Below are 20424 nucleotides of genomic sequence, written 5' to 3'. Positions count from 1 at the left end.
ATTAACACTTTCTTTTTATTATGAACATATTATTTTTTAAATCTGATAAGACAGGTCATTTACTTATATCCTTACGTAAGGGCCAACTATACGTATTACTGAATAACAAACATTTTAAAATAACTTATTTAGAATACATTTCATTTGGAGTACTGACATTATTTAAAGTTTATAAATTATTTAAAGGAAACAATGAAAAGCTAGACAATTTTGTATCCTTTACAAAAGCTTTACAATTTTGTCAAAAGCATGTTGCATGAAATCATATGTATTCGCTAGTTTTTCCAAAAATTAAAGACATTAATAACCAGTAATTTTATAAACTCTTTTAAAAGAACTATCTAATGCTAATGTACTAAAAATTAAGCCACCATTTAATTTATTTGTGATAACAGAAAAGAGACTGTTAACCTCAAGTGTCCTGTCATTTCTAAGCCCATTATTTATTTTTTAAAATCTCAATAAATTTCCTAAAAATAGAAACAGTAAGCCTTTATAAACAAAACGAACTCCGTGACTTATTCTTCACATCTCATAATGCAAGCTTTTTTTTTTTTTCTTTTTTTAAGGGGAAAAAATGCATTATATACGAAGCAACACATCTTCTGAGAACATTTAACTCTGGCAGTTAAAATTAAGCTAGCTATTTTGATTAAATACAGAAAATACCCTATAAAAAGTGCTGAAAGAGGATACTCCTGAGATTTTCTTCTAGTTATAAAATTCTTTCAAATAATCATTATTGCAATTAAGATTATCCATCTAGCACCATATTCCCGGTAATTTACTTTTTACAATCTTGATCAGCACACATACAATTTACCTTTTCTATAAAAAGATTTTATATATTTAAAAAAGGTAATTCACAAGAACAAGAACATGAATGCCTTCAGGCAAAAAGAAAGTTTATTTTCTTTTTTAGTTACACTTGTAAAGTACACAAGGATTTAATTAGGTTAAGATAAAATACAGAAAGTCTATATTAAGTACTACTTTTTAAAAATCAAACTTCTATGAATTGCTAACTACTACAATACTATAATGAGTAAGTTTTAATGCTGTAGGCATTCAGGGAAATTCTGGGTATGTCAACACTGGTCAAAAGGGAAAAAAAATTCTGTGAGGAAAAATGGAAATCGGCACATATTACTATACTTTCCAATGACTTTTATCTACCTAAATTCACTTCAATAGTGGAAATACAAAAGTATAATCCAAATATCCTGGAAAAGCCATTACATGACTCTATGGTATAATCAAGAATTCCACAAAATTGAGAAATCTCAGTTCCCAATCTACTATTAAGTTAATGGTTCTTAGCCGTCCTTTGAGAATATGATGAAAATAATGGATTCCTGCCCTAGAAAAAGACATATAATGAAGCATACTCCTTCCAGGTCATTCATGGACCCCTGAATTAACTTCCTATCGCATAAACGAGGTGAAAACATCACTTTTCTATATCTATTTTCTGAGTGTATAGGGGAGTGGAGGATTTTCAAATTATTCTTTCATTTAGTGTTAGGTTGGGGAAGAGGGAAGAGGTATTGGAAGAAAAAAAAGTCAACAGAAAACCTTCTTCCATGTTTTTTTCCTAGTTCTTAAATTTCTACAAGGTTTTAATAGGTCGTGGACTTTGGAAAGGTGTGGGATGAAAGAGGAAAAGTCTCTCTAGTTTAAATAATTTGCTCACAGCACTTGCTGCTAGGATAATCACAAACAGCTATGCTAAAAATTACCATCTAAATAGTTAATTATATTTCCTCTAGGATGAAAGGAACTCTTAAGTATACATAAGGTAGCATTACTGGTTTTAGTCCTGGCATCCTAGTGAAGGAACAAAATGTTGAACCCTTTCATTAGTAACACACATACAAGGAAATGATTCAAGGAAAATTCGTATTCATTTGACAGGCTTTGAAATCTCAGGTATTTTTGATAGATACCTTCAAAAATGTTTTTAAATCAAACTAGATATAGGCTGTATACAGAATACTTCTGGGTCACATAAACGCCTATGTGTATTTGCCAAGAGGCCTTATATCAATTTCTCTTTGGTAATTCCATGTATCGTTTTACAAAACTCATTTGTGTCTTCAGAGTTATATTCACATAAAGCTTTTTAAAAAAAAAAAAAATAAGCCTTGTGTAAAAACAAGTATACACAACTAGGAAGCTGTGCTTTGCCTGCTAAGAGTCCAATTTCAAAATAAAAACCGGCTACAACTACATATAGACACATACAGGAATTTGGGAAATCTTATCTCATTAATTCAGGTGCTAGTTATCCATCTGTAAAATTAAAAGGCAGAAATTACTAGCCTCTCTTCTTCCGTCATCTAGTCATCAATGGGCAAGGCCTTCGAAGAAGGGAATAGAGTGAATAAACTTGGGCTTCAAATTAAGTCGTTTCGCAGAGATCTTAAGAGTGGAAAATAATCCCAGCACTTTGGGAGGCCGAGACGGGCGGATCACGAGGTCAGGAGATCGAGACCATCCTGGCTAACACGGTGAAACCCCAGAGCGAGACTCCGTCTCAAAAAAAAAAAAAAAAAAGAGTGGAAAATACTGGCGGAAAACTATTGTTTTCGATTACTTTTAACACTGTTATTATCCCTGCCTGCTAGCACCTACTAGCATGGATAATCAGGAATTTGATGCAATTAAAAACAAAACAGAACACTGATGGGACTACTTTGCGAATATGAAAACGGGTTCGAAAATAAGCTTATGCTTTACACTCTTAAAATAGAAACTAGCTTAAAAAAAAACCCACTAATTACCATTCTTTGCAAAATAACTGGATAAAAGGACAAGGGGAAATCGTAGTATCGTTTCTTAAAAGAAACACCTCCGTAAAACCACTGCAAAAACAATGCTTCGCTCCACTGAACATAGATCTAAAAGGCCCGTGACTTCCCTTCATCTGTAATTACCACACATTCTCTTATAGTCTTTCTGGGTGAGAAGCCTTCAAACGCCTTTCCACCTTGAAAACACATTCCAGAGCTGAAGGGAATGGGGGAAGTGGGGAGACTGCTGGAAGTTATAAGCCCTCCTCCCAGGAGAGCAGGGACAACTTGGAGCCTTCTGACCCCTGCACCAAGCCGGGGAGAAGCGGCAACGGCGAGCCCTCCATCAGGGAAGTAATCAGGGTTGGAAAAGCCCCCAAGTCCCAGGCAGCAGCTGGAACAATGAAGGAGAGCCGGGAGCTGCCAGGATCCCAGGTAAGGGGGTCTGCGACCGCAGGACCGGCCCTCGGTCCCCACGTTCGGAGACCTGGGCCTGGCCTGAAAGGAAGCGGCGACCCCAACCCCCGGCTCGGCGGGCCCAGCCCAAACCCGCGTACCTGCTCTGTAGGGGCTCGGTCCATGGTGGCTGCAGCCGCAACAGGCCCGCGCTAGTCGGTGTAAATAGCGCCTTGGGCCGCTTTCTCCATGGCCCCCCGCTCGGGTCCAGACTGGGTTCCGGACCTCCGCCCCTATCTGGCTAGCCGCGACACCGATTCGGCTACGCCACTGGCCGAGGAGGCGGCTCCAGCTCCGGGAGATGGAGGAGGCGGTGGCAGCTTCGGGGAGGGATCATCTGGGACGGAAGCCGAGGAGGGCCCGAATGGGCGGGAGGCGTAGTTAGAAATGGAGGCGCACGGAAGGGAAAGGAGTGGGGAGGAGGCAGAGAGGGGCAGTGGGCGGAGTGACAGCAAATGGCCCCAGCAAGGGTAGCAGGAACGCGGCCTGGCCTAGAGGCTGAAGCCAGGTGGAGGCGCCCAGGAGCAGGTGCCCCGAACCACACGCCACCCCTGCGACTGTTAAAGGAGAAGTGTCAGAAGACCACCTGGGACCCAGGTCACACGGGCCCTCAAAGACCTCTTCAGGATCTGAAACCACCTCTTAAGAGATGTTGGAAAAGCTTTCATCTGCCCACCGTACATCTGCTCCTTCCTTATGTTACGCAAATAAAGGGAGTCATGACTATAAAGGAATGAGAATATTCTGAAAATAATGGAGTCTTGCCCTAGAAAAATGCATATGTAAAACGCATACACAGAATGATTGGAAGAAAGGGCTCCTCACAAATATTTGTTGATTAGTTAATTCGTTGTCCAGGTTCATGCCCACCTCTAGGCTCACATCCAGGCTGACCTCGCCCATCTCGGAACTCCTAATTTTATGCAGGATCTGTATAACACCACCCAACAGGTAATTATTTTATCTTCAGATCCTTAGCTCCTTAAGGGCAGACACTGTCTTGAAACTGGGCACTACCGTTAGCATGGCAAATACCTTCTGGGCATCTCCTCAGACACACCTTCCAACACCCACACCCTCCGTGAAGATTCAGCCAACCGCGGATAGAAATATTTTGGGGAAAAAAGAAATAACAAGTACAATAATAAAATACAAGTAATACAGTTTAACAACTGCTTATACAGCATTTACATTGTATTATGCATTATAAGTAATCTAGAGATGACTTAAAGTATATAGGAGGATGTGCATGGATTATATGCAAATACTACACCATTTTATATAAGGATCTTTAGCACGCATGGATTTTGGTATCAGCAGGGATCCTGGAGCCAATATCCCCCTGGGATGTTTAGGGACAACTATATAAGCTAAATTACACTTCAGTGAAGGAAGAGAGTTCAGGTGGCTGCTGTTTGGGGCACTGGTGTGGAGATCCACAGCTAGGAATGAGAAAGAGATTTAAGAAATTCGCTTTGTCATGCTTCAGGAGACATCAGTAAAGACTAATTGCCTTTTCAATTAGTCTAGGTTATTAGTCTGGTTATTAGATTCCAATATGAGGCTTGTTATGTGAAGGTCCCTTGCTGTACTTATGTTGACACAGGTTGGGTATCTCTAATTGGAAACTGTGAAATCCCAAACCCTCCTGAATCCCAAATATTCCAAAATTAGAAACTTTTTGAGCACAGACATGACATTTAAGGGTAATGTTCATTGGAACATTTTAGATTTTGGACTTCCAGATTAGAGATGCTCAATCAGTAAGTATAGTGTAAGTCTTCTGAAATCCCAAATCTGAAACGCTTATGGTTTCAAGTATGTTAGATAAGGGACATTCAACCTGTATTATATATTGGCCTGCTGAAAGGAACTATATTGTGTCAGCAAGACTTATATCAAGGCTGGCAATAGAAACAGCTTGAAAGGAGAAACATTCATATTTACACATTTATATTTAGATTTAAATATATTTATTTAATTTTAGTAACTTTTCTACCTCCTCAAATTTAATATAAATGCATGTGTATTTGAATTGCAAATGTACGTAACATTTGTACATATATGTGCAATTAAAGTAACGTTAGGTCCCTAGTGCCTATCACACACCTAGTTGGGATTCAGTGAATGCTGAATGAATTTAGGGTTGGTTGCTCAGAAAAATTAAGTTATTTATAAGGAGTAGTTATGTAAACTAACAGATGACCATTTTTCTTCACAATTGAAAGATAAAATAACTCTGAATTTTCAGATTGTCTTCCTACTGCTGGTCTATAGCCATAATATACCCTCATCTGAGTAAAAAGATAATAGCAATACACTCATAAAAATACTATAGTACTTTTGCTTTTCTTCCTTCTTCTGAGGAATGATCTGAGGAAATTTAAGCAGGATTCCCAAGGATCTTTCCACATTGTCGGATTTTTTATGACTGTAAAATCGTTTTCATTGAGAATCTTCTACATACAAGACATTCGTTAAGGGAGGCTGAGGCAGGAGAATGGCGTAAACCCGGGAGGCGGAGCTTGCAGTGAGCTGAGATCCGGCCACTGCACTCCAGCCTGGGCGACAGAGCGAGACTCCCTCTCAAAAAAAAAAAAAAAAATTATAAGAACAAAATCATAAGAATTATAAGAACAGAAATGTCATAATGCCCTTCTCATTTAACATAATCTTTAAAAAGATGGCAATAGCTAGTAGATAAAAAAATTAAAATCTGTGAAAAAAGGAAGGCATTTTAAAAATACTACATTTTACAGATGATATAAATGAATGCAAATTATTTTATTCACCAATAAATATTTAATGTGCGAGGTACTATGCTAAATACTAGAGATAGAGCAGTTTATGAGACACCGTGAGGGCTGAGACCATGTTTGTCTTGTGGGCAAGACATGCATAGGACAAATCGTTATAAGTGAGATGAGTGTCATGAAAAAGGAAGTACAATAGGTGTTACCATGGTAAGGGATGGAAGGTCAAGGAAGGCGTATTTGAATAAATAGCATCCACAGAAAGACCTGAAGGGTGAGTAGGAGTTATGATTAGTAAAGGAGAAGAAGCAGGAAAATTGTTTCAAGAAGAGGAAATGGCAAATGTTAGCATTCTGAGGAAAGAGAAAATTCAGCCTTTAGTACTCACACAAGCTCATCCCTTGAGATGAGGGTTCAGAATGTGAGGGATAATCCAATAGATGAAGGCCTCTGAGAAGCTTGGAGGGGATAGAATACAAATACCAGGGGGAAGAAATAGACCTTTGATGGGAGTAGGGGCATGTTATCTACTGTTAACAGAGGAAAGGAAGAAAAGATTGATATGGCTACAGATTATATACACTTATAAGTTTCGTGCCGAAAGTTGAGGGAATGCCTAATGGCTTCTGTTGTCTCAGTGATGCAGGAGGCAAGGTTACCTGCTGACAATAAACAGAAGTGGAGTTGTGATGACTAGGCACTCGTCAAAATTCAGCAAACATATAGTTAAGATAGGTACATGTCATTATATGTACATTTTATCTCAAAAGAAAAAAATATAACCAAATATTGAATTCTAGCTTTAACAAATGCGTACACCTATGTAATTCAAATCTCTATCAAAACATAGAGTGTCACCATTACCTCCAGTGACATTTAAAACTTCTCTACTTATATCAAATGCTTGTCTTAGACATTGTTGTTATTCTTACTACCTATACCAAAGCCTAGCATGCAGCAGGTGCTCAATAAATATTTATTGAATAAATGAACTGTAATATGATATTAAATCAGGATTCTTTCATCCAGGGTTAGGGTTTTGTTAGGCATGTGCGTTTTATTGAAGGAGCAGGATTCATTAGGGTGCAAGTAGAATTATTATTTATTGTCCTGTACCTTCAAATTACCTGAAGACTATTTCTTTTTCTGCCTTGGATGAAATCTCATGAAGGTCACACACACTTTATTCCATGTCAAAACTTCTCCTTTTCCCCAGCTCAGTCCTGCTTCAGGCTGGAAGCCTGCGGTGAAGGACGTGGCTTGGTCCACTTCAGTTTTGTTTTCTATGTTTTATGTCTCCACCTATTCTACCTTAAACACTCTCTGATTAGGCTTTTAGATTTCTCCAGGTTTGAACTCTGAGCGGGAGGGTGGCAGAGCTTCTCAGATGTTTAATTACTACTTTCCTGCATGTTTACATGCAGCAAAGTCATCTCAGAGAGTCACTTATGACCCTAGCCCTCAGCCCTTGGACTTCTGAGGGTTTAAATCTCAACTTGATCACTTTGGGGAATAGCAAGGCAGCCTTATTTGCTGGATTCCCTTTTAAAATGGCTTCAGGCAGAATTCCTGGGATCCCATCAATCCCTGGAATCATTTTGCTACCCTTGATTTATCATATAACTATCCATCCCTCTCTGCCTTTATCCAGCTTTAATTCTTCTTATTTTTGGTGCATGTCAAAGTAGATTGCAGACTTCAGTACACTTTGCCCTGGGAAAAATTCATATAGACACAGTAGGCAAAAATGCAGCTTGTTCTCACTGTTTCTCTCGGATCCTTTCATTCTACCACACTCCAGGCAACATGTATCAAGTTCTCCAAGTGTTTCCCAGAAAGCTTCTCTCACATAGCTTAAGGTAAGCGGAAGCATCTCCTTTTACCCATGGGAGGTGTGGGTATGTATAAGGTATACAAAACAGTACCCTTCCTGAGTCACTGTCTTAGTCTGTTTTCATGCTGCTGATAAAGACATACCCAAGACTGGGCAATTTACAAAAGGAAGAGGTTTAATGGACTTACAGTTCCACCTGGCTGCAGAGGCCTCAAAATCACGGTGGAAGGTGAAAGGCACACCTCACATGGTGGCAGATAAGAGAACAGAATGAGACCCAAGTGAAAGGGGTTTCCCCTTATAAAACTATCAGATCTCATGAGACTTATTCACTACCATGAGAACGGTATGAGGGAAACTGCCCCATAATTGAATTATCTCCCACTGGGTCCCTCCCACAACACGAGGGAATTATGGGAGCTACAATTCAAGATAAGATTTGGGTGGGAACACAGCCAAACCATATCATTCTGCCCCAGCCTCTCCCAAATCTCACGTCCTCACATTTCAAAACCAATCATGCCTTCCCAACAGTCCCCCAAAGTCTTAACTCATTTCAGCATTAACTCAAAAGTCCACAGTCCAAAGTCTCTTTTGAGACAAGGCAAGTCTCTTCTGCCTATGATCCTGTAAAATCAAAAGCAACTTAGTTACTCCCTAGACATAATGGGGGTACAGGCATTGGGTAAATATACCCATTCCAAATGGGAGAAATTGGCCAAAACAAAGGGGCTACAGGCCCCATGCAAGCCTGAAATACAGCAGGGCAGTCAAATCTTGGAGCTCCAAAATGATCTCCTTTGACTCTATGTCTCACATCTAGGTCATGCTGATGGAAGAGGTGGGTTCCCATGGTCTTAGGCAACTCTTCCCCTGTGGCTTTGCAGGGTACAGCCTTCCTCCCAGCTGCTTTCATGGGCTGGTGTTGTGTCTGTGACTTTTCCAGGTGCAGAGTGCAAGCTGTCAGTGGATCTACCATTCAGGGTCTGGAGGATGGTGGCACTCTTCTCATAGCTCCACTAGGCAGTACCCCAGTGGGGACTCTGTGTGGGGGTGCCCACCCCACAGTTCCCTTCCACACTGCCCTAGCAGTGGTTCTCCATGAGCAGCCCCACCCCCTGCAGCAAACTTCTGCCTGGACATCCAGGCATTGCCATACAACCTCTGAAATCTAGGCGGAGGTTCCCAAACCTCAATTTTTGACACCTATGCACCCGCAGGCTCAATACCGCATGGAAGCTGCCAAATCTTGGGGCTCACACCCTCTGAAGCCACAGCTCAAGTTGTACCTTGGTCCCTTTTAGCCACAGCTGGAGCGGCTGGGATGCAGGGCACAAAGTCCCTAGGAGGAAGAAATGGACTGCATTAGATGGTTGACCACTGAAGAGGTGATATCTGATGTGAGATTTGAGAAATACAAAAAGATAGGGGAAAGACAAGCAAAGGCCCCAGGAGAGGAAACTCTAAAATTGTGGAAACATGCCGGGCGCAGTGGCTCACGCCTGTAATCCCAGCACTTTGGGAGGCTGAGGCGGGCGGATCACGAGGTCAGGAGATCGAGACCATCCTGGCTAACACAGTGAAACCCCATCTCTACTAAAAATACAAAAAATTAGCTGGGCGTGGTGGTGCGTGCCTGTAATCCCAGCTACTCGGGAGGCTGAGGCAGGAGAATGGCGTGAACCCGGGAGGCGGAGCTTGCAGTGAGCCGAGATCGCGCCACTGCACTCCAGCCTGGGCGACAAAGCGAGACTCCTTCAAAAAAAAAAAAAAAAAAAATTGTGGAAACAGAAAGGAGAGACCAGTGTAAATAGTGAATGGCAGGAGGGAGACAGTAGTATGGACAATAGATAGAATGGAAGTCTAGATCAGGCCAGATTTTGTACTAATTTGCTAGCTATGGTAAAGAATTTGAATTTAAATTTAAGTCAAAAAGCCATTGGGAGAATTTTAAAGAAGTGCACTGAATTCACATTTTGTCTGAATGTGAATAGCGAAATGTTAAAATTAATATTTCTGGAATATAAAAACATATCTAAATGACTATTGAAAAATTGGATTATTACAATTTTATTATTAAAAGGTTTAGTAGTGTTCAAAGAGAAACTTTAGACAAGTTCAATTTAAGAATTTAATTAAGCAAAAAATGATTTGCCAATTGAGCAGGTCCCCAGAACCAGAATAGGCTCAGGGAGACTCTGGGGCTGATACATGATCCAATCATATTTACAGAAAGTGAGGTACAGAAAATGGAAGTGGGGTACAGAAACAGTTTGAGTGGTTATAGCTTGGTACTTGTCTTATTTGAATATGGTTTGAACAGTTGGCCACCTATGATTGGCTGAAACTACATGATTAGTACAAGAGTAAGTTACAGTCTGTTTACACATCCTGTTAGGTGACAGTTTACTATATGTGTAAGGAGGCAGCTTTAACTTAACAATTCACCCTTTTGGTCACCATCTCAGTATAGAGGGTGACCAAAACTTTAGGCATTAATGTCAAGGGTTAGAGCAGAGAGGACTTCCTTATTAGAATCTCCTGTTTTCAGGAGAAAAAAAAAACAACACTGATCTGTTTTGGGATCGATCTGCTTCCATAATGTTTCACTTTGATTATGCAGCATTTAGCATGAGTGACTCCATGTTGGTTTGGTTTGGTGTGCTGGGGCCTACTGCAGGAGCTCTGTCTAGAGCAATGGCTTCCTATAATTTTGAATAATAATCCCACCCTTTTGCTCAAGTTCTTACCTAAGTGAGTGTAGCCAAGATTTAGGGTTTAGCACTTCCAGTTGCCATCATTTTGGATTTCTAGTCACAGCACGTCATTCATAGGTGACGGTGTCTTCATGACCACTCATTTCTTTGAGTTTTTGTCATTCCAATAAAAGGGAGATCATTTGACTTTCTACAGATGGCTATATGCAAGCATTTAAAATTTTGGAGAAAATACAGTGCACCAGGGATACTACTCTTACAATTATCAGAAGGATGATACCAAGAGTTGGGAGTATGCTCCCTAGCCAGGGTCCTTATGAAATAAGCCAACTAAAATCAAATAGATCTAAGAATAAGCCTGATAAAGAATCTTGTTTTAACCAACCAGCCCATTTGTTAATCCCCTGCAAGTGAGTCTTTATAAAACCTGATGTATTCATACAACAAGAAGTGTCAGTAACCGCACAGATCCTTCCCTGTTCAGTCGAAAATAATCTAGAATAATTCAGTCATCTAGCACAACTTTAGCAAGAGAATTTTTAAATTCTGTTGTGCAACCATAGCCTTTGCAGTAAAATCTTCTATAAAGTCTGTCACAAAGCACACATTTCTAATCATTGTCTGATTTATATTTACCCCATGCCACAGAAAAGAAGACCTAACAATGACGCCCATCCAGAAAGGTGAAGTCCTCCCGGCAATGTTCTCTTTAACCTATGATATATGTTAAGAAGAGTGGACCAAGGTTCTGTTTTTAACTGGTGGCGGAACAACAAAGGTACCGTTAAAATTCCTAGTCCAGCTGACCACAGTGGCTCATGCTTGTAATCCCAGCACTTTGGGAGGCCAAGGCATGAGGACTGTTTGAGCCAAGTAGTTCAAGATCAACCTGGGCAACATAGTGAGATCTCAATTCTACAAAAAAACAAATAAATGAAAAATATTTAAAAAAATAGCCAGGTGTACTTATGCATGCCTATAGTCCCAGCTACTCAGGAGGCTGAGGTGGGAGGATTGCTTGAGCCTGGGAGGTCAAGGCTGCAGTGAGCTATGATTGCACCACTCCACTACAGCCTGGATGACAGAGTGAGACCCCGTCTCAAAAAAAAAAAAAAAATTCCCTAGCACACATTGGCCCCTCATCTTCTATTTCTTAAGGCAGGGGTTCCCAACCGCTGTACCATGAACTTGTACCAGCTAAGGACCTGTTAGAAACTGGGTCACACAGCAGGAAGTGAGTAGTGGGTGAGCAAGAATTACCACCTGAGCTCCGCCTCCTATCAGGTCAGTGGCAGCATTAGATTTTTATAGGAATGAGAACTGCACTGTGAACTGTGCATGTGAAGGATCTAGGTTGCACACTCCTTATGAGAACTGAATGCCCAGTAATCTGGGGTGGAACAGTTTCATTCCAAAACCATCACCCCTACCACCCAACACCCCCAGTCCATGGAAAAATTGTCTTCCACGAAACCAGTCCCTGGTGCCAAAAAGGTTGGGGACTACTGCATTAAAGCATAAGGTTTCCCCTGTGTAAAGTTAGCCATAAAATCCTCCACACATAAAAGTATACCCTATGGGTACATCCAAAGCACCTTTTCCAGTTCTATTGTTCATAGAGGCATAAGCAAGAAGATGTAAGCGTCACATGATGGCAGGGCCTTGATCCATGATCTTGAGAAAGTTCTTCATGTCTAGGATTCTGTGTGCTTCTGGGGAGAAAATTCCCAGTTAGCTTTACCTTAAGGTATACAGTAGCAGTCCCAACCTTTTTGGCACCAGGGACTGGTTTTGTGGAAGACAATTTTTCCATGAACCTGGGGGTGGGGGATGGTATTGGGATGATTCAAGGGCATTACATTTATTGTGTACTTTGTTTCTGTTATTATTACAGTGTAATGTATAATGAAATAATTATACAACTCACCATAACATAGAATCAGTGGGAGCCTTGAGCTTGTTTCCCTGCAACTAAACCAGGGGTCCCCAACCCCAGGCTGTGGACTGGTACCAGTCTGTGGCCTGTTAGGAACCAGGCTGCACAGCAGGAGGTGAGCAGCAGACAAGCAAGCATTACCACCTAAGCCCTACCTCCTGTCAGATCAGTAACAGCACCAGATTCTCCTGGGAAAGTGAACCTTATTGCCTATGAGAGGGATCTAGGTTGTTGTTCCTTATGAAAATCTAATGCCTGTTGATCCCAGGTGGAACAGTTTCGTCTCAAAGCCATCCTCCTCCTCCTCTCCTCCCCCGTTCATGGAAAAATTGTCTTCCATGAAACCAGTCCCTGATGCCCAAAAGGTTGGGGACCATTGAACTAGACAGTCCCATCTGGGGGTGATGGGAGATAGTAACAGATCATCAGGCATTAGATTCTCATAAGGAGTGTGCAGCCTAGATCCCTCGTGTGCACAGTTCACAATAGGGTTCACACTCCTGTGAGAACCTAATGCTGCTGCTGATCTGACAGGAGGTGGAGCTCAAGCGGTAATGCCAGAGATGGGGAGCGGCTATAAATATAGATGAAGCTTCACTTGCTTGCCCACTGCTCACCTCCTGCTGTACAGCCTGGTTCCTAACAGGCCATGGACTAGTACCTGTTAGGGGGACTCCTGGTATGCAGTCCTAAGAGTCTGGAAGGATGGTTTAGAGTTATGAGGCTATGGATTCAAGGTTTGCGGTCCCAAAGTTTTGCTGCAGTGTGGGTGGCAAGGGCAGTCTTTCTCTTCACTTCCAAAAGACCCAATATCTCGGTTCTATATCATCAATGGTTTAATTATCCTGAGTCAATGGGTCATTAAAATTTCCTTTGCCTGACTAAAATACACTTTGGCATAATGCATTAAAGCCTTACAGCAATTAGTCATATCAGAGTATAGGAGTGGAAGAGATATAATGTTCTACTATTAGGGGGATAGGCCTTCCAGTGACTGTTTCAAAAGGGCTCAACTTATGTTTTCCTCTGGAAGTGGATCTGATTGCCCTCAATCTTCAATACTTTGGACCAAGGCAATCCAGTCGATTCATTTAGCTTTGCCTAATGTTATAATACCTTATATAACTGTTCTACAACCTGTCCAGTGAAACAAGTACCTCCATCACTGGAGATTTCTTCAGAATTCCCCATGAGGGAAACACATTTTAAAATAACCTTTTAGCTACTGTTACAGCATTGGTCTTTATGCATGGGAAAGCTTCTATGTAATCAGAAAACGTGTGTAGAAAATGGCAATTGAATGAAATGCCCCCATAAATGTTCAAATGGCTCATCATGTAGCAGAAATGTACCTGAAATTTTGATATTTTCCCTTAATTACAAATTTGACAAACTAAACATTGATCATAAGCCATTTTAGCAATTTAAAATAGTCACCACACACACACACACACACACACACATATAATTTGAATCATTTTATCTCTTTCCTAATGAGTCATAGGGTATACAGCTCTTAATAATGGAAGCTATAAGGACTCAGGAAGGGCCAGGCAGCCATCCAGGCTCTCCATGAGTTCACACTTAACATTGGATTTTTATCATTCTTAAATAGCAATTTTGTTACACAGCACTGTTTGTTAAATCTGTTATAGGTAATTTGCCTTGGGCCATGGAGTTCATTTAAGTTGAATTTCTTAAGAATTTCAGTTCTGGCTCATTTTGCATAACATTTGGCAACATTTTTTCTTGATATTCAATCAATTCTTGTCCTGCTTGGGTTAGCAGTTTTATGAATCAGTCAGTTTCTTCATGAGGGTTCTAGGAATTCTTACCCAATCCAAATGATATGATCCTAAAGTTATCAGAACCCTGTATTCAAGAATGCTTCTCAGGGTCCTTTCTATCCTTTCCACGAGCCTCCTTGAAGGCGCAATACTCTAGGATTTTACTTGCTTATAAATAGCTTTTGGAAAATACACCAGAATTAAGCAATTAACTGGAAGCAAGACTTAAAATGGTCGTGGTTAAAGACACGATTGACAAGGAAATTTGGTTATTTCTGTGACCTATAATTATTAAACATACTAACTGTAACTATGACTGATAACATATACCAAGACACATCAGAATTTTAGGAGTCTCATACAATTTCAGAACATATATTAATAACATATCCTTAAAAATATAACATGAAGAAGGTTAAACATCATTTCTTATTTGGCAGTAGTCAAACTTCAGAAGCTTGAAATAATGCAGGAACAATTTCTTAGCATTACTAGTGTTCCTACAGTCATGATACTGCACATTGCAATTTTAAATATTAAAGTCCACTATTAACCAAAGTCAGATGAGGAACAAGATTATTTTTGGCTAGCTCTGCTAGTGTAGGGTACTTCTGATAGTGATGTCATCGTCTGTTATTAAGCTTCCCTTCCTTTCTAATAGAAACTAAGTTTTATCCTCTCTTCTACTGCTGGACTTGAAGATTTGGCCAATGGACATGATTCCATTTCATTGAAGCCCACTAGAAACTGAAGTTTGTGCTGTGCTTGAAGAAGATGCTTTGTGGATATTTTCAGATGCACACCTAAGATTGTTATTCTCATTTAAAATTTTAATTTCTAATATGTGTTTATTTTTGCATGCCTTTCATTATCAAGTTGTATGTATATTGGTGGTTCAAAAGGATGTAATTTTCTTTCTAAATTTATGTGGCCCATCTTTTGTATAATCGTATTAATTTTCAATTATTTTCTTATCTAACTACTTGAAAGTTCTACATTTTTGCATAAAATTAACAATTTTCACAATTACCATTATTACTGAAGTTTATATTAAACCATTAATAGAATTCCAACATGAGGAAATACATCCAAAATGCTTACCCATATTTGAAAGTACGTATTCATATATTAACACTAACTCTGACTAACATACTTTGTTCTTATAATTTACATAGTTATGCTGATTAGATATAATGGTTACCCAGTGAGATCACCTGATGGGGAGGCCATACCAAGTTTAGACTTGCCAGAAGGTGAAATAGAAATTTGACAATATGACCTTCCAAAAGCCAAAGCTGAAGGTGAAACTAAAAAGCAAACTTTGGCCAAATACTGAGGCCAGGACACAGCTGAACTGGAGTATATATCTCTCATTATTTGCAGGAGAGTAACATGATCTTATGGCAAGAGGGTGGTTAGGGTGACAGAACAGACCATGGAATCAAACCTGAGTAAAGATAGTATGAATCAAAATTACTAGAGATAGTATCTTTATGTTTTCAGCATATAAGATGAATCCACCAAAATTCCTATAAACTAGTGGCAAACTGATAAGAAAAAAGATTCCATTGATAGTATAAGTGTTATGATGGAAAGAGCACTACTAGACTAAGACTTGGTAACGTGGGTTTAAATTTTTATCTATACCCATTTCAGGCCATGTGCCCTCAAAAGTCAGTTATGCTTCTCTGGGCCTCAGTTTCCTCATCTGCACAATGCACAGGGTTGTTCAGGGGTTCAAGTTGAGGAAAAAAATGTGAGAACACATTGCAAGCCCTAGAGAAGTGGCTCTCAATCTGTGGCACTTTTAAAGCTAGAATGCTCAGTCCCTTCTTAGACCGATGAAGTCAGAATCTCTGGAACAGATAATCTCCCAATCAGCCATAGTCAGCCATAACATTTTAAGTCAGATCATGTCACTCCTCTCTTCCAAGGAGCTCCAATGGAGCTTCCTATCTCAGAGTAAAAGCCCAAGTCCTTAGAGTGGCCATTGAAGTCCCTGTGATCAAGCCCCTACCATGCCCCTGACCTTAATTCCTATTCCTCACTCACTTGGCTGTTCACTTGCTCACTCCTTGCTGTTCCCTTGTCATTCTAACCACACTCTCATCTTGAGATCCCTTGGCCTTGCTGCTTCCACTGGCAGGAACTCTCTTCCCCCAGTTAACCCACGTGGCTCAAGCCCTCACTTTAGGCCTTTTCTTAAATGTGACCTTGGAGTGAGGTCTTTCCTGACCATCTTCTTTAAAGCAGCGTGCAATACAGAGTGATACAATGGACTATGGAGAGTCAGAAGGAGGAAGGTGGAAGAGGGGATGAGGGATTTAAAAAACTACATATTGGGTAAATTATACGCTACTTGGGTGATGTGTGCACTAAAATCTCAGGCTCCATCACTCTATAATTCATCTATGTAACCAAAAACTACTTGTACCCCCCAAAGCTATTGAAATTTTTTAAAAAGAACAAAGAAAAAAAAAAAAAAAAAAAACAGCATGCAAACACACACACTCCCTCTCCTTTCCATAGCACTTAACATCATCTAAAATGTTGTATATTTGTCTTTTTGTTTATTGACTGTCATTTTCATCTCAAATATAAGCTCCAGGAAGGCAGGGATTTTGTTTGTTTGTTTTGCCCAGTGCTTGGTGTTTCCAGTGCTTGGAACGCTGCCTAGCACATAGCAAGCCCTCAGAACACATTTATTATTGCTATTCCAAACGGAAGCTCTGAGCATTCACCTTAATCTACAAACTTCATTGATGGGTCACTGCCTATCCCAAATGTATTCTGTGCTTTCCCATCTCCCTGACTTTGTTCATACATTTTTTTTTCTAATTAGTGTGTCCTTTTTATATTGAAAATCATTTCCTCCATTTCCTGGATGAAATAGATCCTCCTCAGAATTCCTCTAGCTTGTTGTGCCATATCCTGTCTGAAATTAGTGTACTGTGTATAATTATTTATGTAATTATTTCCTTTCTAAGAGTGTACACTACTTGAGAAATTACTCACCAGTGTTTTTTGAATGAACAAATGAGCTTGCCTTTAGAGCTGAGTCAGACATATTTACCAGAAAAAGGAAGACAGGTAATTAAATGGTGGGTTTAAATGGAAAACTCCCTAGCTCCTTTGAGAATATTAGAGGCATGTAAGTAAAATGAAAACAGAAGATGATAACATCAAAAAATGATTTTTGGATGGTAAGATCAACTACATAATTAGCTGTCTTGTGAACAATCTAGTTTAGGTAATAGCGAGTTGAAAAAGAATGAATAAATGCATAAATGGACTTGACGAACCAGACAAAAATTGGACATGACATTCATTTTTAAGGCAGTGAGGTCTTCAGACCTTTCCAGCTAAAAACAGGAAATAACTTCCCAGATTTATTATGATGTCCTTGAGATTGTTTTCTTTTTTATTTTTGAGACAGAGTCTCATTCTGTCACCCAGGCTGGAGTGCAATGGCACAATCTTAGCTCGAGACTGTGAGCCAAGATTGGCTCACTGCAACCTCCTAGGCCCGAGTGATTCTCCTGCCTCTGCTTCCCAGTAACTGTAACTACAGGCTCATGCCACCACACTGGGCTAAATTTTGTATTTTGGTAAAGACAGGGTTTTGTAATGTTGCCCAGGTGGTCTCAAAGTCCTGAGCGCAAGTGATCTGCCAGCCTCGGCCCCTCAAAGTGCTGGGATTATAGGCATGAGCCACTGTGCCTGGCCTATTAGATTATTTTCATGAACTATTTCAAATCTCAGTCTTTCTCTAGAGGATGCTGTCTTATGATAGTGAAAACTATAAATCATTTAGAAGTACTGTACAATCTGAAATTGAAAAATCTCCTTCAAAACTCAATGTTTTCTGGCCAGGCATGGTGGCTCATGTCTGTAATCCTAGCACTTTGGGTGGACTAGGCTGGCAAATCACTTGAGGCCAGGAGTTCTAGACCACCCTGGCCAACATGGTGAAACCCCGTCTCTATTTTTAACATTAAAAAAAAAAAAAAAACTCAATGTATTTTTACTCTGTCTTTAGAAACCTTTGCAAACAAGCTATCTAGATTTTTTCATGTCAGTGACTCATATCCACAGCTCCCCAAACCTAACATTCTTTCTGGAATGTCCTTTCTAAACCAGTAGGTGCTTCCTTCATCAGCAGGCCCTGATTCTTAGAATCAAAATGTATAAAGCTCAACCTGTGAATGTGTAATTCTTGTTAACCGTGATGTGTCATCAAGTTTCCTTCAGGCTTCCAATGATAAGCAAGATATTGCCAGTTTCAGAGGGAAAATAACAAGTGCTAAATAACTAAAACTAGCAGAGATACCATCTCTGAAAACATTCCTGCTTCAAAGAACACTATGACAGGAAGCATGCATTATAGATGACAGAATTTGTTTTTTTTTTTTTTCTAAAGAATGAGTTTTAAATGTTTTTGCATAAATAGCATCAGAGCAATAACAACACAATAAAAAGAAAGAAAATCTACCAACTTAACTTTCTAACATAAGAAACATATTTCTTAGTTTCTGTTCATCTATGTGCGTGTGACATGATTTTTAATCTATGTGACCTGGAGGTTCTCAGGCCTATTGTGCAATGGAGTGTCTGCCCATTCTCTAGAAATGGGGAGGAAGAAATCACTGCCTCCTTCTCTGGGGCCTGTATAAATGAGGTGTGGAAGCTTAGGAAGAGCCTAAAATAGTCAAGGGGAATGTGAGAGATGAGGCCCAGAACTAACCTGACGGTATGTATCACTTGGTTTGATGCATGATGTGGGAGCTCCAGAGATCCAACACTGACTCCAAGACAGAACAGGGTATACCCACGAGAATATCATTTCCATCCATTTAAAGGATAGCTGGAATCTTCATGTTGACAATTATATCAACTAAATCCTCCCTTACCAAATTATCTAGGCCCTGTGTTATCTGGGTCCTGGGGGTAGTAGGTAGTATAAGATAAATATTGAGGGAAATCAGAAATTGTTTATAATAATATAAAACCCTAAAATTGTTTTGGAGATACAGAGAAGGGCACCAATACTATCCTGTGGAGCTGTAATCTTAAAAGACCCATCGATACCAAAGTCAACCAGAAACTATACTTACTTATAAAACCCCAGCCTCTTCTCCAGTCCATCCTTAATCAGAGTTGGCAGAGCTCTCAAGGAAGACAACTGTTGCAATCCTGGTCTTGTTGCTTCTGGCTGACCTGCCCTGCTTCCTCACATTGACTTGTAACAGGCAGGCCATTCACTCGCCAGCTGACCATGGGGTCTCTAGATTTCCAGCTGTGCCAAACTCTAACAAGTTATAATTCACAGTCTTTGAACTGGTCAAGGACTCTAAAAGAAGTAATAGGAACTACAGCCCCTGGCCATCGAGAACAATGAATGATAAGAGGCTGTTCACAATGACCTCTTACCAAGTAGGAATAATAGCTTACACTGATTGTTCCAGAAACAGTGCTGAGCCCTTTACAGAAAACATTTCATTCAACCTTCACAAGCACCCTTGAGGTCAAAAAGCTATTGTCCTTTTTTCTCCAGGAGAAACTGAGAATATATATATGTTATATACCTGGTATAATTACCATGTATATATGGTAATTAGCTTACACAAAATTCCTGTATAGATAGAAGTGGCAGAGCTGGAATTTGAATACAGCAAGCAAAAGAACTTGTACATAAGGAAACAACTCCTTCCTGTTGGTGAGACTAATACAGGAGACATTTCATAGTTTAGCTTGGAGCTCACAGGCTGTTAGGTCCTGGGCAAGGCCTCCTAAACGGTTCATCTCATCATGTGTGCCCTGAGTTGTACTATTTGCTCCTCATGCCAGCCAGAAATGCCCTGGCGTAGAAAATAACCACAAACCTAGTGAAGGTGAAATGGGAGAAGTTCCCTTGTCTCCCTTGTAGGGCATGCGATGGGGGTGTGGCCCGCTTCTTCAGTGTCCCCCTGCTCAAACCTCTAGGGGATCATACAGACACCCCACGGCAGTGTCTAGGGGTGAATGTTTACAGCCGAAGCCCCAGTGGGCATGTGTTAGCATGTGCTCTTTTAGTTTAGCTGTCCATAGGCAGCTTGTGTTAGTTAGCTCAGTGAGACCCCTGCCTTATGGCAAGAACAGAGGGCTTTCTG

At 40.3% G+C, this 20424-nt stretch overlaps 1 protein-coding gene and 1 long non-coding RNA gene across 4 annotated transcripts in view; one reads left to right on the top strand and one right to left on the bottom strand.

Annotated features, from left to right (window-relative positions):
• The window catches only part of SECISBP2L (SECIS binding protein 2 like), a 58225-nt gene extending 54593 nt beyond the window's left edge, over window positions 1-3632 (bottom strand). For both annotated transcript variants that reach the window (XM_021940539.2, XM_021940540.2), the window contains exon 1: window positions 3350-3632. In XM_021940539.2, the coding sequence (XP_021796231.1) occupies window positions 3350-3373 (24 nt within the window). In that variant the 5' untranslated portion in view covers window positions 3374-3632. The remainder of the gene's footprint in view (window positions 1-3349) is intronic.
• A 109-nt stretch (window positions 3633-3741) lies between these two features.
• LOC116275852 lies at window positions 3742-15239 on the top strand. 2 transcript variants are annotated; one of them, XR_004185168.1, is made up of 4 exons: window positions 3742-4199; window positions 7803-7860; window positions 11201-11330; window positions 14937-15239. It is a non-coding gene; the product is annotated as an uncharacterized LOC116275852 (long non-coding RNA). The 2 variants fall into 2 exon arrangements; XR_004185167.1 differs by lacking the exon at window positions 7803-7860.
• Window positions 15240-20424: the final 5185 nt, after the last annotated feature.

The sequence above is a fragment of the Papio anubis genome, chromosome 7, assembly GCF_008728515.1.
Source record: "Papio anubis isolate 15944 chromosome 7, Panubis1.0, whole genome shotgun sequence".
In the NCBI taxonomy this organism is placed as follows: domain Eukaryota; kingdom Metazoa; phylum Chordata; class Mammalia; order Primates; family Cercopithecidae; genus Papio; species Papio anubis.
Note: the sequence above shows the minus strand (reverse complement) of the source record. Positions and strands in the feature narration are given on the sequence as shown.